Genomic DNA, 25,399 nt, shown 5'->3' on the forward strand with positions numbered 1-25,399 from the left:
ATTTTATTCAGTGGACAAAATTGAGGACTTAAGCCCAGGACACAGCATCTCAGATAACTCTGAGACACTGTTCCAAAGAGGCAAGGTGGGGAGCCAGGATATATAGGAGTTTTTGCAGCAAAGACCAGGTAGTCAGAACATCTAAAGATTGCTGTTAATAAAAGAAAACCAGACATCTCACGTTAAGGAATTTGGCACTTTTCTATATATGGGAAGATGCAAGAGTCTGGGCTCAGTGCAATCATTCCTTTGATATGCACCTTAGCTCTCTGGAGCCAGTATCCTGTCTTTTCTCATACTGAGTTTCCTCAGGGTGCACTGTTTGTTGAGGGGGGTGGACAGGTGGCGGGTGGCTGCAGTATCTGATGATTCACTGGTAGGCATTATGTTTTATTTATTCATTTAGGCTACTTCGGGCCTTAGTTGCGGCACGCAGGGTCTTTGTTGCGGCATGTGGGATCTTTCATTGCAGCATGCGGGCTCTTTGTTGCGGCACGCGGGCTTCTCTCTAGTTGTGGCACATGGGCTCTAGAGCGCGCACAGGCTCAGTAGTTGCGGCACTCTGGCTTAGTTGCCCTGTGGCATGTGGGATCTTATTTCCCCAACCGGGGGCTGAATCTGTCCCCTGCATTGGAAAGTAGATTCTCAACCACTGGCCCACCAGGGAAGTCCCTGGGCATTATGTTTCCATCCCAAATTCCCTCAGGGCTCTCCATTGGGAGTGGCTGTAGTGGCTGATGCCTGCAACATCCCTTGTTTACTGATATGGCAGGCGGGATTTTTAGTTCACAGATGGTTTACAGCAAGTCCTGGTGGCCCTGGAGCCGGGTATGAGGCTCAGCTTTGAGGGGAGGAGCTGACCTGGGGTTTCTGAAGCTGCTGGGCAACCTCAGAGATAGTCTTGTGTTCTGTTTAGAGAGGGCTGTTGGCTGAAGGATGTGCTCCACTGAAAGGAAAGAAAACATGGGGTCTGGGCAACAGGGGGCCAGTACAAGAGAGATGAAGGGAGCTTCTAAGATGATGATGCCAGTAGATCCCGAGATGACAGCTTGAAGCAGCCTAGAGAGCTCCTAGGAGTGTTCTGGGGAAGGAGTGTGACAGGACGAGAGTTGTGCTGGGCTGTGGGTCTGGTGGTCACTGCCAGTGGGAGTTCACTGTCCGCAACACGTCCTTGCCTTCCCTGGCTCGCTCTCTTCTCCCTGTGGGTGCACATTCTAGTGGCTGTGTCCCAGCCGCACAAGTCCCTAATTCCTGTCCACTCAGCAGCTATCAAGGGGGCTGCCAGGCTCTGCAGGTGCTTGGCATTTGTGAGCCCCATGCTTTAGAAGAACTGGTGAAAAATGAAACCATTTCCCAACCCCAAGGCACTTAACATTCTCGCTGGGAGACAACACATGAATTCATAAAAAATTAAATAACGATAACACTATCACACAGAAATACTGACTGAATTGCCAGGCGAACAGTACAGACTCTGAGGGTTGTGAGTCCAGAGAGGGAGGTTTCGCTGTGGGCCCAGGAGATCTGGAAAGGCTTCAAGGAAGATGAAAAGCTAGGGCTTAAAGGAATAGCCAGGACTTTAAAACTAATACCAATGGAATTTTTTCAATCAACTTTGTTGACATATAATGGATATACCATAAAATGCACCCATTTTATGTTCAGAAATCAGTTTTGACAAACACATACATCCACCTGTCACCACCACCCAGAAGTTTGCTTGTGCCTCTTTGCAGTCAGCTGCCCCCATCCTCCACCTCAAGGCACCACTGATCTGATTTCTATTGCCATAGACTAGTTTTGTGTGTTCTAGCTGGTGAGAGCTGGGGAGCTCTTGGAGGTGATGGAAATGTTCTATATCCTGCTTTGGGTGGTGGTTAGACATGTGTGTTTACATTTGTCAAAACTCATTGATGGAGAGGAAGAGTGGGGGAGAAGGAGTTGCAATGAGCTTTTTCTTCATTTCCCCTGTCCCACCCCGCTACATTCTGCCCATCCTGACATTTCAGTATTGGACCAGGCGAGTGGGGCCATGGAGGAGTGTGGGTAACACGGAGGAACAAGAACAGCAAGAATAGAGGGGGGCTTCCCTGGTGGCGCAGTGGTTAAGAGTCCGCCTGCCGATGCAGGGGACACGTGTTCGTGCCCCGGTCCGGCGCGGAGCGTCTGGGCCCGTGAGCCATGGCCGCTGAGCCTGCGCGTCTGGAGCCTGTGCTCCGCAACGGGAGAGGCCACAACAGTGAGAGGCCCGCGTACAGCAAAAAAAAAAAAAAAAAAAAAAATAATAGAGGGAAAGGGGAGAGACAGAAAGTCCTCAAGAGGAGCTTGGGTGTGTGTGTGACGGGGGCAGCTTCCACGGCTCACAGAATCAGTTTTTATGGTCATGGGACTGGGGGCTGCTGCTCATGAGTTGTACCAAAAGGTGGGTCCATGTGAGTTGTTGGCTACTTGTACTTTCGAAATCAGATACCCTGGATTTAGAAAACAAGATGTTCTTTTATAAAATAAGATCCCAGATGAGGAAGGGCTTCTCTCCAGCTCCTCCGTGAGTGCTGTCACATGCAACCTTTTATTCCTGCCCTTGCCTGAATGGCCTTAATGAGATAATAATAATAATTAGTTTTGGTTGGCGTAACTCGTGATCCATTTGGTCTTCCAAGTTTATTTAGCCTTCAGCTGCACCTTGCTTTGAGATGTGATTTATGAGTCCTTCTTCTGACTTTTGAGCTGAAGAGCAGCAAAAAACTGAAAATGCAACTTCAGAAGTATAATGGAGGCTAAGAAAGAGCCATCTAGAAGAATTTCCATAGTCCTGTTTTCTCATAAGCCAGCAGTGAGGAAAGCCCACTGTGCTTCTTTTGATAAATGGGATGGGTCTTGTTAGACTGGTCAATTCTGGAGAAGTTTTTTTTCCTCTTTTTTACATCTTTATTGGAGTATAATTGCTTGTGTTAGTTTCTACTGTATAACAAAGTGAATCAGCTATATGCATACGTATATCCCCATATCCCCTCCCTCTTGTATCTCCCTCCCATCCTCCTTATCTCACCCCTCTAGGTGGTCACAGAGTGCCGAGCTGATCTCCCTGTGCCACGCGGCTGCTTCCCACTAGCTATCTATTTTACATTTGGTAGTGTATATATATCCATGCCACCCTCTCACTTCATCCCAGCTCACCCTTCCCCCTCCCCATATCCTTAAGTCCATTCTCTACGTCTTTGTCTTTATTGCTGTTCTGCCCCTAGGTTCATCAGAACCATCTTTTTTTTAGATTCCATATATGTGTGTCAGCATATGGTATTTGTTTCTCTCCTTCTGACTTACTTCACTCTGTATGACAGACTCTAGGTCCATCCACCTCACTACAAATAACTCAATTTCGTTTCTTTTTATGGCTGAGTAATATTCCATTGTATATATGTGCCACATCTTCTTTATCCATTCATCTCTCGATGGACACGTAGGTTGCTTCCATGTCTTGGCTACTGTAAATAGAGCTGCAATGAACATTGTGGTACATGACTCTTTTTGATTTATGGTTTTCTCAGGGTATATGCCCAGTAGTGGGATTGCTGGGTCATATGGTAATTCTATTTGTAGTTTTTTAAGGAACCTCCGTAGTGTTCTCCATAGTTATTTAAATTTTAATAAACTTTTTGTTTTAGAATAGTTTTATATTTATAGAAAAGTTGCAAAGATAAGATAGTACAGTTCCCATATACTCCACATCCAATTTCTCCTATTATTAACATCTTCATTTTACACAAATATGGTATATTTGTCGCAATTAATGAATATTGATACATTATTATTAACTGAAGTTAGTAAATTACTGAATTACTGAAGCTGAAACCAAATCTTCAGTCATTTTTGTGTCTCCCCTGCACAATAATATGGATTAATATATGTGGATTCTAAGGGCATTAGGGGAAAGGGGAGAATTTGCGCTTAGTTTGATAAAGAACTTGCCCGTTGGGCAAAGTTGGGGCATGAAAAAATTGAGCGGGCCAAAGGAAGCTCAGAATCTTCTAATTCACTCTTGTGAGCATCTTCAGATGATTCCCCTCCACCTGGACATGTTAACTCTTCCATTCAGTAGAAAGCTCTTCTAAGAGTGGGGCTAGGGTAGGGTGACACCTGCCTCAATGGCCTTTTTAGGTCATCTGAGAGCTATTTTATATTGGGGGGATAAGCTGGTCATTTTGAAAACAGGTGAGAAATATGGGGCCAAGTGGAATATTTTTACTAAAAAGATACAAAGCTTTTTTTTTTAATGAAATGAAATATCATGTCTAGTGCCTCAGTTTCTCTCCAGTACTCTTTTGACAGCACACCTCAAAGAAACCACAAGTTGGAGGAAACTAGGTCTTTTGGGTCACCCTCACTTAGAAGCAAGTTTTTGAACATGGCACACAAGTCAAAATGCTTCTAGGTGCCCTGCAAATTGTCATTCCTTGTTACAAATGTCACTGCCACATCTTGGGAACAAGAGTACACACCCTTATGTGCCCTTGGCTGTTGCTATGTCGTTTTATTGGCCAGAGGATTCTTACTTTATCACCTCTGAGTCTTAGATTTCTGACCTCTTTATTGCCCTGGTTAGTCAGTAAGCTCCAGGCTTTACACTTAAGATATGGGTGGGTTTTCAATTTACTCTATAGCCCCTCTGGGGTGAATGGTGCATTGTCTATAAAAGGGATGAGACATAACCTTTTCAGGCCAAGATTTAATAGCCCATTACAGAGCAAAATGTCCACCGGGACCAGACAGTCTGACCTTCTAGAAAATGACTGAGCCACCAAGTATAAAATATATTTTTAAAACCCGAAGAGATCTCAGGTGGTAAAGGGAAGAACATTTTTAATTTCTGTTATTTGTTAGAAGTTGAAACACCATATTCCAAAAGATGTTTCTGGTAAAGAGGTTCTTGAGGTCTGGAATGTGAGTCAAAGCTGAAGGAGAATAAATTCGATTCGTTGCCAGAGGAAGGTCTGTCTTGAGTGTGTTCTGACACATTCTACTCCAGGACTCAGATCCTTTGATTCCTACCTACCCCTTTCTTCCCCCCCCGGCCATCTATTCATCTGTCCATCCATCCATGGGGACACAGTATATACAAGACGAACAAGGTTCCTGCCCTCGTGGGGAAGAGAGACCTCAAACAGGAAACAAACCATTAAGTAAAGAATTATAACTGTGAGTGTCCTCGAATAGAAAATTGGGGCTGAGATAGAGAATAGTTGTGTACGGGGTTGGGGAGCATTGGGGCACCTGCTTTAGGTTGGGTGATCAGAGAGGCCTCCGAGGGGAGGTGATGTTTAAGCTGAGACTGAAGGATGGGAAGGCGTCAGCCGTGTGAAAAACTGGGGAGAGAGTGTTGGGGCAGAGGGAACAGCCTGTGTGAAGGCAGGAAGGGATGTGGTGAGGTAGGAATAAAAGAAGGGCACTGTGCCTGGACCACAGTGAGTATATAGGGGAGTGGGCAATTCTGGAACTAAGAGGAGGTAGAGCAGGAACCTCTTCCTAGGTCCCCTTTGTCAGTCAGAGTTGCACAGCTGACTACAGCTCTAAGGGAAATGATATGCTTTATAGTCAATCCAGGCCACTGGCTGACGCTTTCATGAGTGGGCTGCCGTCAGCTTCAACTCAGGGTCTTAGATCTACGTGAAAATTTAACTCAAGTTGATGTCTGGTAGGAATTTGTCCCAGACCCCAGGCACACAATCAAATTAAGCAGAGCAAATCTTCCTGTTTTACCCAACTTTTCTCCTTTCCTCATTTGGCTTCTGTTCAGCCGGTTGCAGTCACTCACTCTTGTAACTGCTTGTGGCTTTGGTCAGGAATTAAGGAATTGTGTGCTGATTCGCTCCAAGTTTTATTCTCAGACTTCTCTAACTCTCTTCCTCCCCTCATTTTCCTCCCCACTCAGCATTGCTTTCTGAAACAATAGAGAAATATAAATGCTCAGTTCTTTTTTTTTGAATAAAGTCCCTTGTGAATGCTAGATGGGATTCTAGGGTCTGGAGCTGTTCTGTCCAATATGGTGGCCACAAGCCACATGCAGCTATTGAACACTTGAATCGTGGCTAGTCTGAATTGAGATGTGTAAAATGAGCACCAGATTTCAAAGAGTTAGTAATATATATATCTTACTAATTTTTATATTGATACATATTGAAATAATATTTTTGATATATTAGATTAAATACAATGTATCATTAAAATTAATCTTTCATGTTTCTCTTTACTTTTTATATGTGGCTACTAGAAATTGTGGCTTGCATTATATTTCCATGGGACAGCACCAGCTTAGAGGTTCTCTACGGCACCATAAAAATAATGAAGTACTGAATCGTGCTGTGGATGAACCTCAAAAGCATTATGCTCAGTGAAAGAAGCCAAATGCAAAAGACCACATATTGTATGATTCTATTTTTATGAAATATCCAGAATAAGCGAATCTACAGAGACAGAGAGTGGATGAGTGGTTGCCATAGGCTGGAGATGGGAAGAGGGAGTGACTATAAATCGGCACAAGGGATCTTTTCAGTGTGATGGAAATGTTCTAAAATTGAGTTGTGATGGTTGCACAGCTTTGAATATTTACTAAAAATCACTGAATTATACATTTTAAATGTGTGAATTTTATGATATGTAAATTATACCTCAATAATTAAAAAAGAGGGCAGTGGATATGAGACTGGAATTCCAGGGAAATGTAAGATCTGGAGATAAAGTTAGGAAGTCTCAGCAAGCATTTGAGATCACCTAGAGAGGGTGGAGGAGACCCAGTTTGCATCCTGGGGGCATTCCAATATTTAGAGGTTAGAGTTTGGACAGATGAGGAGACAACAAGAGAAACTGAGGAACAGCCTGTAGGGCAGGAAGGACACCTGGAAAGTGTACAGAGTCATGAAAATCAAGAGGAAAAAGCTTTATAAGAAGAAGGGAGTGATTAACTGAGGTAGGCAGTGCTGAGTGCTGAGGAGTCAGGTAAGAGCAGAGGAGACATTAGGTTCAGCCGCACAGAGCAGTCTCCGTGGAGTGGTGAGGACAAAAGCCAGCTGCGGTAAGGCAAGAGTAGGAAGCGACAGGGACCCCAAACAGAGCTCCTTCAGGAAGTTTTGCTGGAAAGGAGAGCTGAGAAATGGAGATTGAGTTAGAGGAGAAATGGGATCAAGGGGAGGCTTCAAAGGCAGGTTGGATGTATCCAGTGTACGTGTTGATACGCTGATGGAAATGATCCAGAAGAGAGGAGACTGGCCATGCTAGAGAGAGGGGAGACACTTGCAGAAGCAAAGCCCCTGAAAAGGGCCAAGGGCATGGGACCTCCAGCATGGGGTCTGGGTTTTAGCAGAAGCAGGATGCTTCCTCCAGAGCACCGGGAAAGGAGGTAGCGGGGGAGTGGGCAGGCTCAGGCAGGTGGGTAGGTCTCATGGTGGTACCCAGAGACCCTGTCTTATTGATTTTGTTTTCCAGTGAAGGAAGCGAGAAGGTCTTCAGCTGAGGATGAAGGCAGGAGGGCTGAGGGTGGGCACTTGGCGGGGTAGAGTGACAACAGAAGATGTCTTATGGCTGATACCCTTCAGTGCTGGGCATGACAGGTGCTCAGTAAACCTTTGTGGACATAAAGCAGTGCGTGGGCTCTCCAGCTGGGGTATGCATAGAAGAGAGTACTGGGAGTGCTGTCAAAATGCAGATTCCTGGGTCCTTATCCAGGAAAGAGCAAAAAAAAATCTGCATTTTTGACAAGAGTTCCAGAAGATTCTGATGCCACTGGTCAGCAGGTTGTAGCTTGAGAATCACTGAAAATAAAACGCGTAGGAACGATAACAAATGAAAAATATGTGAACATAGCCCTACAAATAGGAGGCACTGAGGATTTAATAAGACTCAGTTCTTCGCAACAGAACATACCTTAGGCATAATAAGATTTCCTATTTCACAAATAATTAAGGTGTTAGTTGTTTCTTGTTTTTAGAAAAAGATGAATGTTCTGTGCTCAAAAATAAACCAACAAAAACGAAAACAAAATCAACAATTAAATCAATGTACACTTTTCTTTCCAGGGGAGAGAGCAGAATGCGGTACAACCAGGTAAGAGCGGTGCATCTTGTTTCCTTCACCTGCTGCCTGAGTGGGCAGTGGGAGGAGGTGGGGGGAGCAGGACAGACGGGGAGGTGGCGAGACAGTGCTGGAGCTCAGGGCAGCGGAGGAGTCTTAGAGGGGACAGTGTCCCCAAGGGGGTGTGGTTGTGCTGAGAGGGAAGGCAAAGGTCTTTTGGCTGCTCTGCTGGTTCCAGCATTAGACTGGTGATGGGGAGGGAGCCTTTCAGAGCTGCTGTGGGAAGTGGGTGTCGTCCCTCGTTGCTATCCATCTGGTGGGAGGACGGGAAGGTAATATATATTGCAGAGTGGCTGAGGGCAACCAGGAGAAGCCAGAGGCTGTGGGGTAGCTGCCCACCTGTCTCCCCATCCGTTCTATGGCTGCTGAGCAAACCGCCGAGGCATGGGGCCCAGCCCGGGGTCCCAGTTTGCCAAGGCTCCGGGTTTGGCTGGAACCGCACACCACCGGGCATACGCATGCGCATATCCACACGAGCGCGCGCAGACGCCCGCTGCTGCCTGCCCTGGCTTCAGACCTCGCAGCACTGGGATGGCCTGATGGCAGAGCCCCTGGTGGGGGAAGTAATAGTGGGCAGCTTCTGCTTTCTCTCCAGCTCGCTCAACATTATCCTCTGGGCTTTTCCCTGAGCAGACCAGAACCAGTGAACACTTTGACTCAGCGGCTGATAGCTGAGAGGCTGGCTTCAGGACTGGACCTTTCCTCTACCTGTGGAGAGTTTAGGTCCATAAACAGCCCTGTCGCTGCCCGGGTTCCTTAGAGCCCATCCATTTCCGTGTTCCCAGCAGTGCCCGTCCCACTGCCCAAGTTGAATTGAGCTGGTGGCCCAGAGGCCTGCGCTTTTCCATCACGTGGCCGTTGAGAGCTACTTCTGCCTCATTCTGGGCCCAGTGACCCAAAGACATCCTTTTCCCACAAGTTCTTCCCAGTGGCCCAGAATCCTGGAAAGCTGTCCTACTTGGCAAGAGGGAGGATGAACCCTTAACTCCCGCCTCATCTGGAAGGGAGTTGGCTGGGAAAAGGCTTGGAAAGCTCTGAGGTTTTCAGTTTGCTGGCCCAGGGTGGGGGAAGACTGAGGGCTCTCCAGAAGCTTAGCCTGTGCAGCTGTTCCTCTAGGCCCCGGCAGTCCCCGGACATTGGGAAGATTCATGATACCAGGCGAGGCCCTCCCAGCACATGGGTCAGCAGATGTGCAGGGTTACTTTCTAAGAACCTTTTAGAAACAAACTCCTATTTATTTATTTACTTACTTACTTATTGCAAGAGTGTTGTCATAGTCCCAAAACAACATTTTACACCAAAGTTTGCAAATAATGAAACAGATGGGGGGGATGAATTGAGCCATCCCTCACTTCCTCCTAATTCCTAAAACTCATGTGGGAGAAGATGATTCCAGCAGATTGTAGGAGAGATCTGTAATCAAACCCTTAGTGAGGTCCCAGGGTCTTCCTTAGAGAAATGTTGAGAGGTTTTTTTTTTTGTTGTTGTTGTTGTTTTTAAATAAAGTCCTCTGAGATGCTGTCTTCCACACCCTCTTTGACCTAGGGCCTGGGAAATCCAAGCTAGGATTACAGACCTCCCACTTAGATACACTGCACTAAGTTGCAAATCCAGCCATCTGCACTTTGGCCCTTGGCCAAGGTCAAAGGCAACTCTTAGTAAAGTAAAAGCTTCCTCTTACTTCCAAAAATCATTTTTAACTTATTGTGGAGTGCACTGCTAACTTGGAAGTGTTTTTAAAATTTATCTGAAATGCCCTGGGTGAGCTATTTCTATACTGTGGCCCTCTTTATCTGCCATAGTTTCCTGTCCAAGGTCAGTGTTGTTTTGGGTGATTATTTGAGCAGGTCCCCTCAGCCAAGTTGTTGCTGGCCTTGTATAGACAGACCAATTTTTGCACATGGGCTGTGACACATTGTATATTTTTTTCTCATACTTTAGAACATTATCTTAGAATAGCCCCAATTCATAATAACCCTGTAATTAGGCTGACCAGATGCAATAATGTGCTTGAAAGACATATGGTAAATGGCAAAGCCAGATGCAAATGTAAGGTTTGATATGGTTTTTCAAACCATTGACTGGCTTCCCTAACCTAGGCTGACTCGCTCCAAGTCTGGATTAGCAGTGAAATCACTCGAGATTTCTTGTCCAAACAGATGCAACCCCATGCACACCCTTGCACAGCTTCCAAGAGCCTGACCACCATTGAACTACAATATTGCTGCCATTTTGGATGTTGACACCCACATCTGTTGGGTTGTCTAGGGAAATAACCATCCTTCTGGTCACAGAATAATTTTGAGGCCAATTCCTGTGTTACTAACGCGTGTTAATTTTTATCTTGGTTGAAAGGCAGAAAGGGGACATTGGTCTCTGGTTTCTCTTTCTTCCTCTCCGTGGCTTTCTCTGTTCCTGTTTTCCCTGCCTCTCTCTCTCTCTCTCTCTCTCTCTCTCTCTCTCTCTCTCTCTCTCTCTCTGTCTCTCTTTCCTTTGGCTCTGCAACTGAGCAGCAGAAGAGATGGAAGGCTTAGGCTGCCCCACTTTCCTTGGCTGAGCTGCCCCCCTGCTCCCCACTTTGTGCCCCACCTAGCACTTCAGTAAGTCGGTATCAATTTGGTGTCATGCAAAGTTGGGATAGCTACGTTTCCTTGTCAGAGATTCCGCTCACTGCCCAGAGCACCACACAAAAGAAAGAAATCCTGATGCGGTTCTAACAGTCCTTTGCTTTCTGGATTGGGCAGAAATTATGTAACTTCAAGGAAGAAAGAATCCTTAGGACTTATTTTAGGAAATAAATTTTAAAGGCACCCTAGATATTTTTGGTATTGGGTGTCCAACACCTGCATTAAGAGTCTGTACTCTTGCTGACCATGAGAGTTTAATAGATGATTTAATGCTATTGCTGAATGTTCTGTGATAAAATCAATTTCCCAATTTCCATAATCACACCAGAACCTGAAGTAGGAAGAGCTGAATTCTGTTCCTGTGACCTTGGGCAAGTTTCTTAATCTCTCCTGGGCTCGTTTACCTTATGTTTAAAGTAGGTTTAATAGTTCTTGCCTATCTCACAGGGTTGTCGTGAGGGTATCATGCAGTGTGAGATAAGGGAATGATGTGAGAACGTCCAAAAACAGAAACCCAAATCACCATGGAAACAAGGTGGTGCAGCTGCTACCCTCCAGTTATGATACGTAAAACCTATGGCCCTGTCACATTTTTGGCACTCTCTTTTGGCATTTGGAAATTCAAAAGCAGATCTGTTGTAAGAAATATCACTCTCACATAACCCACATCCTCAAAAAATAAGTAACTTATGAAAAAGAAATGACATGGACTTAGCTAACCAAATTGACGTAGATCCGAGATGAGCTCAAAATAATCTTGCCTGTTGTTTCTTTGCAAAATTTTGGTCTGTGCTGTTATTTTAGTTCCAGTGTTTGGGTGGCATGAGATTTGGATTCCACTGTGTCTTTGCCCATGCATGTCCTGGAGCTAGCAGCATTTGCTCAGTATTCAGACACCTAGAAGTTGATCCGAGTTCCCTAGATGGCGGGCCTGCTGAGGGAGACAGGCACCACAAGGCCAGTGAGCAAGGCAGCATGAGTCTTATCTCCTTGACTGGCTCCACGGCACATACGATTTCTTGCCCATGCACAGAAATCAGTCAAGGCTTGTGGGCCCAGGTCTGTGTTCATCACGCATGGACATTATCTGTATCAGGCTTGGTCCCCACTTGGTACCTCTCAAATTATGAACGAAGCCAGTTGAAAATGAACTGTGTCTCTTGGTTAGGGACTCTCCTCCTAACCTCAGAAAGTCCTTTGCCCTAGAAGGCTGGCAGCATTGAGTCAGGCCAACTTGGGTGGTGAAAGATGAGCAAATAAGCCAACACAGGTATATGCATGTGAGCACCTCTGCAAACTGGTCCAGTGTTTGTGGCTGTTTCGCTGTCGCTGGTGAACTGTGGTATGATCGCCCCTCCCTGTGGCCGAGATGGAGCACAGGGAATGGAGATCCTAAAGTCAAGCAAGACACTTTCAACCTGACCCCGCGGGTCCTCCGCTGGCAAGGGTTAATGGGATGGATGAGTCTTTGGCTGGAAATGAGAAAGTTCCCTAAGGCTCCATGACAGACCCTTTGGTAAAAATCTTGGGATTGGAGCCAAAGAGGCCTGGGTTTGGGGCCTAGCTCTGCCACCTCCCCCATCTAGGCCTCAGTTTAGGCCTCTGTAAAATGGGACCATATGTGCAGGGTTGAGCCGACATTCAGTGTGATGATGGATTTGAAAACATTGTAACTGAAAGTGTACTTGACTAAAGGACAGGAGATAATCATCATCCTGGGTCCCCTGGGGACCCCAGAGAAGCTGCAGCCTCCCTCCTGGCATCAATTTCTTCACCTCTAAAATAAGAATAATAATCGACTGGCTCTTAGATCAACGGAATAAAGATTAGTCAAGTGCATTTGAAATGCAAGGAGGCATTAGGAAGATCAGTGCCCTGGTATGGTGGGAGTTGAGACTTGGTGATGCATTTAAGCCAAAATGATGAAAATTAACCCTTCCGATCATCTTTGAAAGTCTCTTGCTTTCTTGGGCTACAGATTACATCTCTCCCCTGATTCCCCCTCCATCTGGTCAGCTTTGCGGGATGACAGCCCTGATTGGAGTTTCAATGGTTTCCTGGACACGTGCTGTGCCCTCCTGTGATTTAGAATACATTTGTGTTACTCCTGCCTGCCACCGTGGGTAAATTAAGACCCGCTTAAACATCCAGAGGCCTTCAGATGGAGCATTGGACACCAGTGCGCTGGGGGTTCAGGCCTTCCATTTGCATTTTGTGTTCTCCTCCGGTCGTGGGTCGTAAGAGCGTTTTTCCCAGTTGTATGTTTACCTTGTTTGCTTTCTTGATTTCTTTTGTTCCGTTTTCCCCTAGGCCCCCCTGCCTTCCCCCTAAACCACAGAAAATGAGGAGACCTAGGCCTCTCTCAGTGTGTAGCCATAAACTATTTAACGGCTGTATGGAAGCGTTCATTAAGGTACTTGCTGGGGAGCCACAGAGTCCGCGAATGCACCCAATGTAATGGCAGCCTTTCTCCACCTCCTCCCCTGGCCAACGGCCCTGCCCCAACCTACCGACCTACCAACGACTGACGGACTGGAACTTTCAATCCGGGCCCTCGGCCAGGCCTTGTGGCAAGCTGGTCCTCCCGGCAGCCTGCTCTTAGCTTCAGTGAGGGCTTCTAATCAGAGCTGCTTTTGCCTCTGACCAGTTGCTCCTAAGTGCTTTCCCTTGATTCTCAGCCCTGGGGGAGGGTTGCAATCATGCTGGGACCCAGTAAAATCCAGGTGGCGCTGAATCCGTGCCAGACAGTGGTCCCTGTCAGCCCCACTTCACTGCTTCAGGAACTGCAGTCCTGACCAGCCTGAGGGACACTTAGAGAAACCCCCTCGCCTTGAGTCACACTCACATCTCCCAAGAGGAGACAGGTTGGAAACAATACAAAGAAAAGCCCTGTGAGTAACTGTGTTTTTATACAAGTGATTTTTTAAAGTTGAGAATATACCAGCAAAGGAACACAACACATACAATTTGTACGAGAGACAACCCTTCCACCTAATTTTGTTTCTTGTTAGGCAGTTTGGGAGAAGAGAAAAGAGCTGAGGTAGTCCCTTTAGAATTCCAGGTTAATCCTTTACACCTTAAACTAAAAAAAAAGCTTTTCACCTCAGTGAGTTTCTCTTCTTACTTCTTGGCTGCAAAGGGTGCAGGATCAAGCCATCCCAGATAGAACAGCTCAAGGCAAGTTAAGATGGTGATGGAGTTGAAAAGGGCAGCACGTGGGGGACATACTTGAGGAAGGGGAGATGCATTCTGAACATTACTTAGGGGAACAGCAGAAGATCCCTGACAGTTATTGGAAGCGTGCCCCATCTAACGAAGACCCTTTGCAGAAAATAAGAGTCAGGAGAAAAATAAAGGTTCTCGGGCCCTGCCGACACTTTTGGAGTGCTGAGGCTGCCCCTGCTCTGGCTGTCTATCCCCTGTCCTCATATAGGGCATGAACAGGACTTGCTGGGCAGGGAGGGTTGGCCTCAGGCGTGGGAGGGGGTAGGGAGGACCAGCCTGGGTCCCTCTGCCTGTAAGCTGAGTTCTGGGGGACAGTGGGGGAAGGGAAAGGGGAAAAGGAGGGCACACGTTGGCACTGCCCGGGGGTGGGAAACAGCAGCAGCTGCTCTAGGATGCCTCAGAGGAGGGAGGTGTGGAGGACCCCAAAATAAGGGGTGCTACTGCGTGCATCAGGGAAGGGGTGCTGTTTGGAGGTGACTCCGAGTGAGCAGTTTGCCATCCAGAAGGTCATGGGAAGAGGGGCTGTCTCAAGAGCCCTTCCTTCATCCTCCCTCCTCGCTCCAACAAGACTTTCTTCTCGAAAAAGCCATACTCCAGAGCTGAGAGGGGACTGAGGCCCATTTGCTACTCTCTCTGCCCTCAAGGAGCTTGTCATGTTGCTCAGGAGGTTTTTGACAGAAGGCTGAACGCGGAAGATGATTCAGGATGAGCACTTGGTGACTGATTCCCCACGGAAATAAGTTCTGTGAGAGCTCAGAGCAGGAAGAACTGTGAGCAGTGGGGTCCGGGCGGCTTTGAAGGATGGGGCGGAACACAGCAGAGGGGAGGACGGAGGAGCCCCTGAGAGGAGGAACAGAATGAGCAAAGGCTCAGAGACACAGACACCTTTCAGAACATGCTCAGCTCTTTGGAAACAGGTGCTCTGTCAGGACGCTTGGAAGGAGCTCTTACCTGATGGCATTTGCAAGTTAGGTGTTCTGTTCAGTGAAACAGTCTCTGAATGGAGAGCTCCTACAAAAAATGTGTGACGATCGAGTGCCATGCACCAACCGTGGGATTGTCTGCCCCTTGGAGGTAGTCACCAGGAAGCCACATCCTTATTCTAAATATATAGCCATTGCTGCAGCTGGTCAGTCTTCCGAGAGCCTGCAGCAGGACCTTTGTCAGCGGTGCCAAAACTTTGTCTGAGAACGGACACCCCAGTCTTTGGAATGAAAAGCGCCAATCAGAGCCCGGCTTTGTAGCCCCTGGAGCCACAATATGGCAAGAGGCATAGGCCGTAGTGGGCGCTAGGGGACTGGCTCTGAAAAGAGCCCCCAGAGAGGGTCACCCCAGAGCACTAGGCAGCAGCATGTTGCTGAAATAAGAGCACAGCCTCCTCAGGGGACCGTTTGACTGAAAAAAGTATGTTTGTTGAGCGAATGCATTTCTTTATAGTCACGTGTGCTTGTACCGCACATCATCTGTGCAATTCCGCCAGCTCTTCTGCGCGCCCACTCTTAGCTCCCTGTGGGGACAGGCTGCAGCGGCGGGACCCCAACCTCAAGGATTGTTAACTCTCAGAAAATGAAAAGGCAGTGTGATGCATCCAGTCCTTCAACCTTTGCGAATGGAATTTAATTTCCTCTTATGATTCCCACGCTATCTGGAAGAAGATTCAGCGTGAACTAAGAATCCCCAGCTCTGAAATTATAAAGCTCTGAAAGGCTTTTCAATAAAATAACATCACAGAAACTCCATGATTATGAGGGTTTAGAGGGACAAGGAAGCATCCCCAAGAATGACGGATAAACGTAGTTGGAGTTACTTGTATAAATCTCTAGGACCTTACCTGAATGGATTCTTTTCAAAATGCTTGATTTTTTTCCCCCCTTCTCTCAGATACAAGGAAACACAATTTATTATGATAAATTTTGAGGCCCAGGAGGTCTACCTTCGGGCTGAGGCAGGGGGAGTCCTTACCTTGTTTCAATAAAATGAGAATGATAATTACCCACCTCCTGAGTGTGTGAGGAGGATCAGATGAGTAACACCTGCCGGGTTCTAGAGCTCTGCCTGGCGCAGGGTAAACACCATGGAGATGTTAGCTGTTAGTGCTGCCTGGGCTTTCCGGAGAGTGCCCACGGGGCCCTGTCTGATCACCTGGCACTGCTGTCCTAGGTTCAGGTAGGCGTAGTCGACATAGGAAAATTCTAGTTGCTGAGGTGCCAGGGGCTGGACAGGTGACGCCAGCAAGCAGGCGCACATGCTCCCGTTTCTCAGTCGGGATGAGACACAGCACGCACCCTAGAGCCTGACCCACTGCATGTGTGGGAAGAAAGAAGAGGCCGTGCTCGCCTGCAAATGGGCGACTTCAGTGAAAGCAGAGCCTCTGGTTCTGCCCGCAAGATCACGAAGGCTCTCTGACTCCACTGCCCTCCCTCCTCCAGGCTTTGTCAGCTTTTGCATTCCCTGAGGCTTTTTCAGTGCCAGGGTGAGGGTCCGTGGGCAGAAGGAAAGCAAAGCCAAGTGGGTACCCGGGACAAGCTGCCCCAGGTGTTTGGTAGGAAAGCACGGGCAGCGGTGTGGAATTTGGAACCAGATGGAATCCTGTTTGGTCCTATCCAGAGGGCACCTCATAAACACGGTCTTGGTTAACTAAGAGCTAAGAGCGAGGTTTCCTGAGCTGACTTGCAGGGCCAGTGTCACAGGAGACACCTGAGGGCGTGTGTCCCTCCTTTTCTGTGGGTGGCTGGGCTAACGTTAAAGAGTCTTAGGTGGGCTCTCACCATTGGTGAGTAAACAGGCCCCGTGTTGAGGAGAAGCTAGACTTGGGGTGGGGCAAGTGTTCAGTACACACCGTTCCTGCCCTTTGACAAGGACTGAAAGAGGCCCCTTTGCCCCCTGGCGTCCGAGGCAGCCACCCTGGAAGGCTGGCCGGGCAGGTCCGGAGCTCCACTGGGCCCACGGTTTGCCTGCCGTCTCCCCGGACCTCCGCTGGCTGCCATTGCATTTCGGCGTTCCCGGACTCTGAAGGAGCTGCTTGCTCTAACTGGTCTTATTACTTCTGCGTAATCTTTTCTTTTTCTTCTGCTCTGCTGCCTGTTTATTTTTTGTTATCAGAGGAAGAAGAAATGCTCGAACCAGGAACCAGGTATTTACTGGAAAGTTCCGTCAGCCCCATTCAACGGGATGGAACCTGTCTTTAGCCCTGACTAGTAGCACAGGGCTCGCCTTGCCTGTTGCCAATGAGTCCACTTTATTACCCTCTCCGTGACGGTAGTTAATCAAGGACAGAATTTGCAGGTGGGGTGTGGAGGACCCACGAAAGCATCCAAATCATGGTTTTTTTCTCTGTCCCTTTACATGAGCATATTACATATGCCTCATTGCTTTCCTCACCTTCTGAGGAAGCTAGTGCTTAACTTGGCCCCTTTTCAAAGAGAGTTTTAAAAAATTTTTTATGCTCTGTAAGTGGCCTGAAATAGCAGAGAGGTCAACCAGTCATGGAATCCGAAAGAAAATTATCCCGTGCCCAGCTCTCTGTGGTTGTGGGCCAGTCTAGGAAAATATAATTGAAAATACATTCACACCCCAGATGCATGTATTTAGAACTGCATCTTATTCAGCCTTTCTGACTAAGGTTGCCACTCAGTGATCAGTGGCTGACGTTAGCTGTTTCTAGAACTTTTCCTTTTAATGTGTTTACTGTTAAACAAATATCTGTCTGGATGTTTAGGTTGTTACGTTGTGAGTAGAATTGATCTCCCCTCCTCTGAGCTCAAAAGGATCCCTGGGGCCAGCCTTGCCTCCCCCATGGTGTGTCCTTCTTAATTCTGGCAGCAGGTCCTACAGCACTAGGCAGAGGCCTTGATCCTGCCCTGAGCGCTGGGAGAACAGAGTTGAGATGGGGCTGAGGGCAGTGGGAGGCAGAGAAGTCTTCGAGGGCGGATTCCAGCCCCTCCAGGCGGTGGGCTCCCTCCCTTTCCCTGATGTGCCTATCAGGCCTCCTGAGCCCTGATTCCTTCCCAGATGAATAGGAAGACAGAGCATTTCTTTAAAACGATCACAGCTATGGCTTTTCTGCAATCACAGAAGACTTTCTATTTTAACTGTTTGTGGAGACTTTAGAATTAGTGTTTCCTTGCTTGTTTTCCTACTAATCTGATGGTACTAATTTTCTGGCTTGAGTTCATAATCTGTGTTTGCAGTGTCTTCTCTCTTGTGGTGGTTGCCAAGTCCAATACAACTCACAACTTTTTTTCTTAAGGATTCAGGACAAGCTATACCACTGGTCGTCGAGAGCTGCATCAGATACATCAATTTATATGGTAAGCTCGATCTCAGGGCAGTGTTTTCAGCTCTTTCCAGAACAGGTGCTAGGCTGTTCTCATAAGAAATGAGATTCAAATTCGTCTGGGAAGATTTCCTGTTGCTGCTCTGCTTCTGAGAGGGAAAACGTTCTATAGAACAGCTGCTATCTTAAGTGCTGTCTGTTGAGCCTTGTGTGTCGGGGGAACTGAAGATGGTGGTGAGAAGACCCAGGAGCTAGGAGAACCGAGGACCAGGGAGGGCACATGGGACAACCGTATTAGTTCCTTTTTTGCTCCCACTCGAGCCCAGAGCTCTGCACTTTGAGCGCTGAATGAGGTTGGTCAACCGATCAGTTAATCCTGCTAGACTGTGGTAAGCTCCATGGAGGAAATAGAGTGTCTGGGATTTGCCACATGGTGTCCCCAGCACTTAAATTGTGCCTCCATCTGTTCATTTATTCATCCCTCCAAAAATGTATTTCCAGAGTGCATAGCAGGCACTGTTTTTGACAATGGCAGCATAGCCACAAACCAGACAGGTAGGATGCTGGCCCTAGGTAGCTTACATGACCAATTAGAAGGGCAAGGGAATGAACAGGCAGAGAGACAAATAATATAATTTCAGATAGTGATAATGCCAAGGAACTAATTAAAGGGGATAGAGAATGGCTAGAGGAGGGCAGGCCTGCTTTGGCTAAGGTTGTAAGGAGAGCCATCTCCGAGGGGGTGATATTTGAGTAGAAGAAGCCAGCCAGGTGGAGAGAATGGCAAGTGTCAAGGCCTAATATGGGAAAGAAGGCCAGCATAACTGGATGGGAATGAACCAGGAGGATGGGGTAAGAGACACAGGTGGTAGAAATTCAGCACGAAAGAAATGAACAACGTTTATTGAGCACATACTATATGTACAAACCAAACTTTAACTAAAGCCTGCCTTTAAGGGTAAACACTTTCCTGAATTATAAAGTGGAGAGTTGTTTCATATAGAAAAACTGAATCTCAGGGAAAGGATCCCAGTCTTAATTCCCTTTTCAGATGAGGGAGGCCCTCTAATTCCTTCAATCTTATAGGTCGCTGTTTTGTTGTTACTGCTGTGTCAGGTATCAAGGTCTCCTCTTTGTTAAGGCCTCGTAGAAACACATAAAAAATGAGATTGTCCTTCTGCAAAAGGTTAATGTCCCCCAAACTCCTTGATCCCAAGCCAGCATGCACTCTAGACTCTAGATTTTCTTGAAGGAAGACGTTGTCTGTGATGGGCGAGGGAATGGTTGAGGGAGTGGCATTAATCATTCTCATTCAGAGTCTCTGTGGCTGTTAAACTCCGATGGCATTTGTAAACTCAGGCCAAGCTACTTGGGACCAGTGCAACTGATGAATGCATTAGGCAGCATTCACTACCCAGTTATTGATTGAACTGACCTGTGGGTTAAAGTGGAAGTCATTCACTGGTCCAGTGTTGATATAAACTTCTTGTTTCCTCCAAGCCCAAACAAGAGACCCTAGACATATGAAGCAGAATGTGACTGAGTATTTGGACCAGCTGAAGTTCATCGCAAAGGCTCCTTTGGGGCTTCTGCCAGGAGACAGTCACTGGGAATGACTCTGTTACAGAGGATGGTGGGAGAAAGAGGCAAGCAGTGGGGAGAGTCTTCCATGTTCCCAGTGGTCTGATGAGCTCAAGGCATTTTCTCTTTCTTTTTTTGTTTGTTTATTTCTTTTAGGACTCCAGCAGCAAGGGATCTTCAGAGTGCCAGGATCCCAGGTTGAAGTCAATGACATCAAAAATTCCTTTGAGAGAGGTAGGTGTGGAGTGATCATCTCCAGCTTGTGTCCAGAGGAAGCCAGGTTGGGTGTTAACGCATGTCTTAGAGCCAGTGGTGCTGGGGCAGCTTGTATCAACATCTCTTCCCAACTTCACCTTCAGTGACTTCACCTTGGTAGCTCGAAATCAGCCAAGGTGGGAGTATTTACACCACAGAAATTGGCAAACACTAAGACCTTTGATCTTTTTCTTTTCGCCGCCAAAGAGCTAGCTGTTGAACATTTACCAGCACACATGGGTGACTTTCTCTGGTGGGCTCTACAGTGGTTGCTGGGAAAGAGGGTCTTGGAGTTATTGTGTGACTCTGTAAAGGCTGCTGTGTTTTAGAAAAGTTGGAAGAAGCTAGATAACATGGAGTGGCTTAGAATTGCCTAATTCTTTTTTATGCAGTGTTTTTGGCAAAGCTATTCTCCCCAACCCTTGGGGAGGTTACCTAGTTCCCACTTCGATATAAAAGCTTATCAGAAATGAAGTGGCCACCAGAATGTGGCTTATTTGGTTGAGCCTCCTTTGGCCTCAGGATCCCTGATGGGAACAGATGGCCAGTGTCAGTCTCCAAGCAAAGTAAGGACTTTCTAGGGTCAGGAGGAGCTCAAGTCTTCTTAAACCTCTGCCTTTTTATACTAGGACATATCTTGCTGCTACAGTGAAACTGAGAGTCCGTGCATTTCCGTTCAAGGAAATATTTTCCAGCATCACACTCTCTGGTTGTTGAACAAAGCCCACCCCAGGGAGGAAAGAAGAGCCAGTGTGGGGGCATCCTAAGCGATATCTGCACCTCTAGTTTCACAGCATTTGGAAGCATCCTGTCTCCGTAGTTACTCCTCAGCTCTGATTTCCTACATTTTTCTCTGAGTAGTTAGGTACTAAGTTTGGTCTGAGGACCCGGATCCCAAACCCATTTCCCCACAATACATCACATCCCAATTTACAAAGCACTTTCTTACCCATTCTTCTATGTAATCCTCCTAATAGCCTTGGAAGGTTATGGTTTGTCCTTGTTGGTTGTGCTCTGAGCAAGCCTCTCCCCGGGGCTCCAGCCCTAGACTTCTCCCGACTTATTGCCAGGCTTCCTGGAGGGGCTGCCTCCTGAGCAGACTCACCTTCGGTCACCCTATCCTCCCGCTTCCGTCCTGAGATCTAGCTCCAGGGCAGAGGAAGCAGTCTGTCAGCCCCAGGCAGTCACCACCATAGCCCCCAGCACAGAGCTTTGCAGCGCTAGGCACTCTGGCTTGGAACTGGGTGTGGAGAGCAGGACTGGGCTGGATGTGGCTCTCAGTGGCCCATGAGGAGGGTCCTGGAGAGCTTAGGGTTTGGAGTCCACTCCAGGATCTTGGGTACTTAGAACCAGGGAGCCCCAGAATTGCCCTGCTCCAAGCTCCTACTTGCGCGTTTATTCATCCTCTCAACAAGCCTGCATTGAGCCCTGCACTGCACTGGGTAATGGACTAGGGCCTGTCAATATGATAGGAACAACAGACAAGTCATTGCTAGCAGAGAACCGGTTTAGTAAACAGTACGGTCAGCGCAAGCATGGAGTAATCGCTGGGTAGCATGGGAGCCCGTAGCCCAGTTTGCGTGGAAGAGGGAGGAATAGCAAAGCCTCGAAAGGCTTCCTGGAAGAGGAAATGCCTAAGCTGAGGCTGGAAGAGTAAAAGTCAGGGGAAGCAGGGAAAGGGCATTCCAGACCAAGGGAACAGCATGTGCAAAGCCCACAAAGCAAGAGGTATCCTCCCCTCAGCATCCCTGATAGAAGTGTCATTCATCATTTCCCTGAGCTTCTCTTGGCAGTGACAGACAGCCCAGCCAGGGTTTGGTTTCTTTATTTCCCCCAATTCCTTAACACCCCTGCTGCCCTGTGTTCATTGTAAGTGAACAGAGCCGTGGTCTGGACCCTTTGCTGGTTCCATCCTCCTGGGCTCACCCCATCAGAGAGAATTCCTTGTATGTCGTGAGTAAACTGCCTGGTGCCTCCGGCCCGGTGACCGCTCCCCGTTGTGTTTTCTTACTTGCCAGTGTCTTGTAAGTAAGTACCTTGCTGTACCAGGCAGCCAGGCCCAATCCCCACCCCAGCAGCGCTGCTTTCTTTCCTTCCTGAATGTGATTTCTAAGGTCAGCACCTTCTGTTACTTGCTCAGGTGCCTTGGAGGGGTATTTGTGCAAATTAGACTTCTCTGCTCCTTGGAGCAAAGAGATCACCTGACCCAAACCTCAGCTGCAAAAATTGTTTTCTGCTTTTTCGTTGCCTCATGTGTGCAGTTGGCCCCTCTCCCTCTCACTGCCGTTCCGGGATGAATCTCATTCTCTTGCCTGCTTCGTCCTTCGGCTCCACCCGAGCCTACACGGGAGCATGGCTTATTCTAAAAGAATAGTTCCTGGGATGTCTCTTTTAGAAAAACCCTTTTTGGCTTCTCTGGGCTGGCTGGTACCCAGATTTCACATGCATTACTTTCTGTTTCTTGACATTCACCACCCACCGGCCCTGGGTTTGGGTTCCTGACCTGGCTGACCCTCGGGGCACATCCTCCCCCATCTCCTGAAACCGGCTTTTCTCTCCCTGGCTCGCTGCTGTGTTCTTCTCAGCCCCTGGCAGTGAGCGGCCCGGGCCCACTCCTCACGGCCCACCTGCTCTAACTGGTGATGGAACTTTCTCTCCAAACCAGTACATTGTGTGTTTTTCCTTTCTTCCTTTTATTTAAAAAATTTTAAACCCTCTAATCCCTGCAGGGTGCCTGTCCTTTGCCACTTGTTCAAACAGACATGGGTCTTTTCCTCCTCAGCCCCTTTTTTTCTCTCTTTGGGTGAAGCTCTTGCCTACACTCCGTGCAGAAGGCTGTTGAAAGGAGCACGGACCTCTTTTTGTTAAGCTTCTGAAAAATTACATGTTAGAAATCCATTTTTGACTTATTATTCCTAAACGCACTTTCCTTCTCCTCTGACATGAGTCAACCAGGGTTTTAGTTGGGATTATGATTTTTTTTTTTTTTTTGCGGTACGCGGGCCTCTCACTGTTGTGGCCTCTCCCGTTGCGGAGCACAGGCTCCGGATGCGCAGGCTCAGTGGCCATGGCTCCGCGGCATGTGGGATCTTCCCAGACCGGGGCACGAACCTGTGTCCCCTGCATCGGCAGGTGGACTCTCAACCACTGCGCCACCAGGGAAGCCCAAGGGATTATGATTTTTTTTATTATATTTTGCTGTCAATAAATCTCAAACTCAGCACTCAAGTTTTGAGATCATCCTGTAATCTTCTGGCAAAATGAAGGAGAAAACATCATGGAAAAGCAGGAATCAGCAGCTGTGCTGTGGAGAGAGCTGTGGTTTGCTGTTGTCTCCCAGGCTAGCTTTTTGCCTCTCTGTTTTCCCCACAAACCAATCCCCTGTCCTCTTGGTATGTAAAAGGTGAGAGAGCTGCCTGTGTTCTCTCCTCATGTGGAAGGGTGGCTGGAAAGGGAGTCAATGGTCCTTTCACTGTGCTCACATCAACATAGGGTTTGGATTTGGGGCTGAAATCATGGCATGTAGGATCTGACACATTCTACACTCTGGATGTGGCCCTTCTCAGATCTGTTTCCTACCCCAGGAAGAGGGGTGTGAGCGGGAGACACAGGGAGGGGTTGTCACGTTGTGGAGCGTCGGGATGGGGCTGGGAGGATCCTGGCCGCAGAGACCTGCCCTGGAGAGACCATGCTGGATGCCATGCCCCCATCCAGCAGCACGTTCCCCTAGAGCTGTGAGCACACACGGTGTGTTCATTCTGCCCTGGGTACAGCCTGCCTTCAGCCCTTAGGGAATGCTGGGGCGACCTGGCTGGGAGCAGGCTGCAGGCAGGGCTGTTTGGTAATCATTCTGCCTCCCTCCCCGGGAAACTAGCTAGCAAAATGGGAACTAGCTTTCTCTTGGACTGGCCTGAAATTTTAGCTCTAATTCTCCTCCTGGAGGAAGCCATCATTCACATACACCATCCTGCTCATCTTGAACTCTGGAATTCCATTCATTTCTAAGCCAAAATTGGCCACCCTTGCAGAGAGCCGAAGGCCTGGGCTAGGAGGGAGGATTGTTTGGATGGCTCCTTTTATGGACGAAGTGCCTTCTGGGAGGAAGAGCAAGAATGGATGGGGTGTGTGTGTGTGTGTGTGTGTGTGTGTGTGTGTGGTCAGTAAGTTAACCAGACTTAACAAGGAGAGCTTATATGGAGGAAGTAAAATCCTTGTGCTTTTGGATCATGAGACCACAAGAGTAACATGTGATGCACTAGGGGAACAGCTTAATACAGCGCAGTTTTCAAACTCTTACGGTCCTTCAGAGGGGCTTCAAGGGCTGCTACTGGGATAAGGAGGGAAGATAAGAAGGTAGGGCTTGCACCTTTCTCTAAATTCAACTAAGGCAGCTTTGCTCATCCATGGGAACTTTTTTCTTGAAAAAAAAAAAAAAAGTTGAGATTCTACTGTAAAGGAAGGAGGGAGAGAGGGAGGGAAGGAAGGAAGATGATAGATGATAGACAGACAGATAGATAGATAGATAGGCATGCAGGCAGACAGGCAGCAGATAGAATTGAAAACCACAGGTAGAAGAAGGAATATCTCCCAGGCATTACGAGACCTGGGAGCTGCTGGTGTCTGTTTTTGACTACATGAGCAAGTTGTTTCTTTTGTTGGGGCCTCAGCTTTCTTGCAGGTGAGAGGGGTGGAGCTGGGACCATGCCTCCCTTGGTGCCATGCAGTGCTGTTTTGCGGATTAAGAGAGATCACATGTGCCAGTGTGCTTCTCACTTGAAAAGTGCTATATCAGTATAGGCAATATATATATATATATATATTTTTTTTTTTTTTTAATGTTTTCTCTCTTCCTTCCTCATGAGAAAGTCTTGTGGGGGAAGCATTTTCCTTTTTTTTTTTTTCCAGTTTTTAAATTTTTAAATTTGTTTCAAAGTTAAACCCAAGACACATTGACTTCATAGGAAATCCACTGAGAAATGATTTTCTAGGCTGAACACTTGTTTCCCTCTAGTGTCCCCCAACAGAGCATGTACATGTTATTTACTTTCATTTTATAATCACTGCTGTCCCACCACTATACCAAGATCACCTAAACTGTGTGTGTGGTATTCTGAATATTCTTACTGATACCCTAAGTTCACTAACTGCAAAAGATTTTCTGGGATAACCTGTCACTTGAATTCTTTGGCTACTTTTGAAGATAAAGTCCAAAGAACTCTTAAATGATTCTCCTTTGGGGAAGATGGTATTTTATAGGCATTAGCAGCTGGCACCTGGGGCTGTACTGATCCCATCTGGCATCACTGGGAGG

At 47.4% G+C, this 25,399-nt stretch overlaps 1 protein-coding gene across 1 annotated transcript in view; it reads left to right on the top strand.

The window, feature by feature from the left end:
- Positions 1–25,399, top strand: part of SRGAP3 (SLIT-ROBO Rho GTPase activating protein 3) — a 255,707-nt gene that overhangs the window by 191,816 nt on the left and 38,492 nt on the right. The window contains 4 exon segments of the mRNA XM_032649515.1: positions 8,070–8,097; positions 13,062–13,164; positions 18,226–18,286; positions 19,990–20,067. Of these exon segments, the coding sequence (XP_032505406.1) occupies positions 8,070–8,097; positions 13,062–13,164; positions 18,226–18,286; positions 19,990–20,067 (270 nt within the window).

The sequence above is a fragment of the Phocoena sinus genome, chromosome 11, assembly GCF_008692025.1.
Source record: "Phocoena sinus isolate mPhoSin1 chromosome 11, mPhoSin1.pri, whole genome shotgun sequence".
Lineage (NCBI taxonomy): Eukaryota > Metazoa > Chordata > Mammalia > Artiodactyla > Phocoenidae > Phocoena > Phocoena sinus.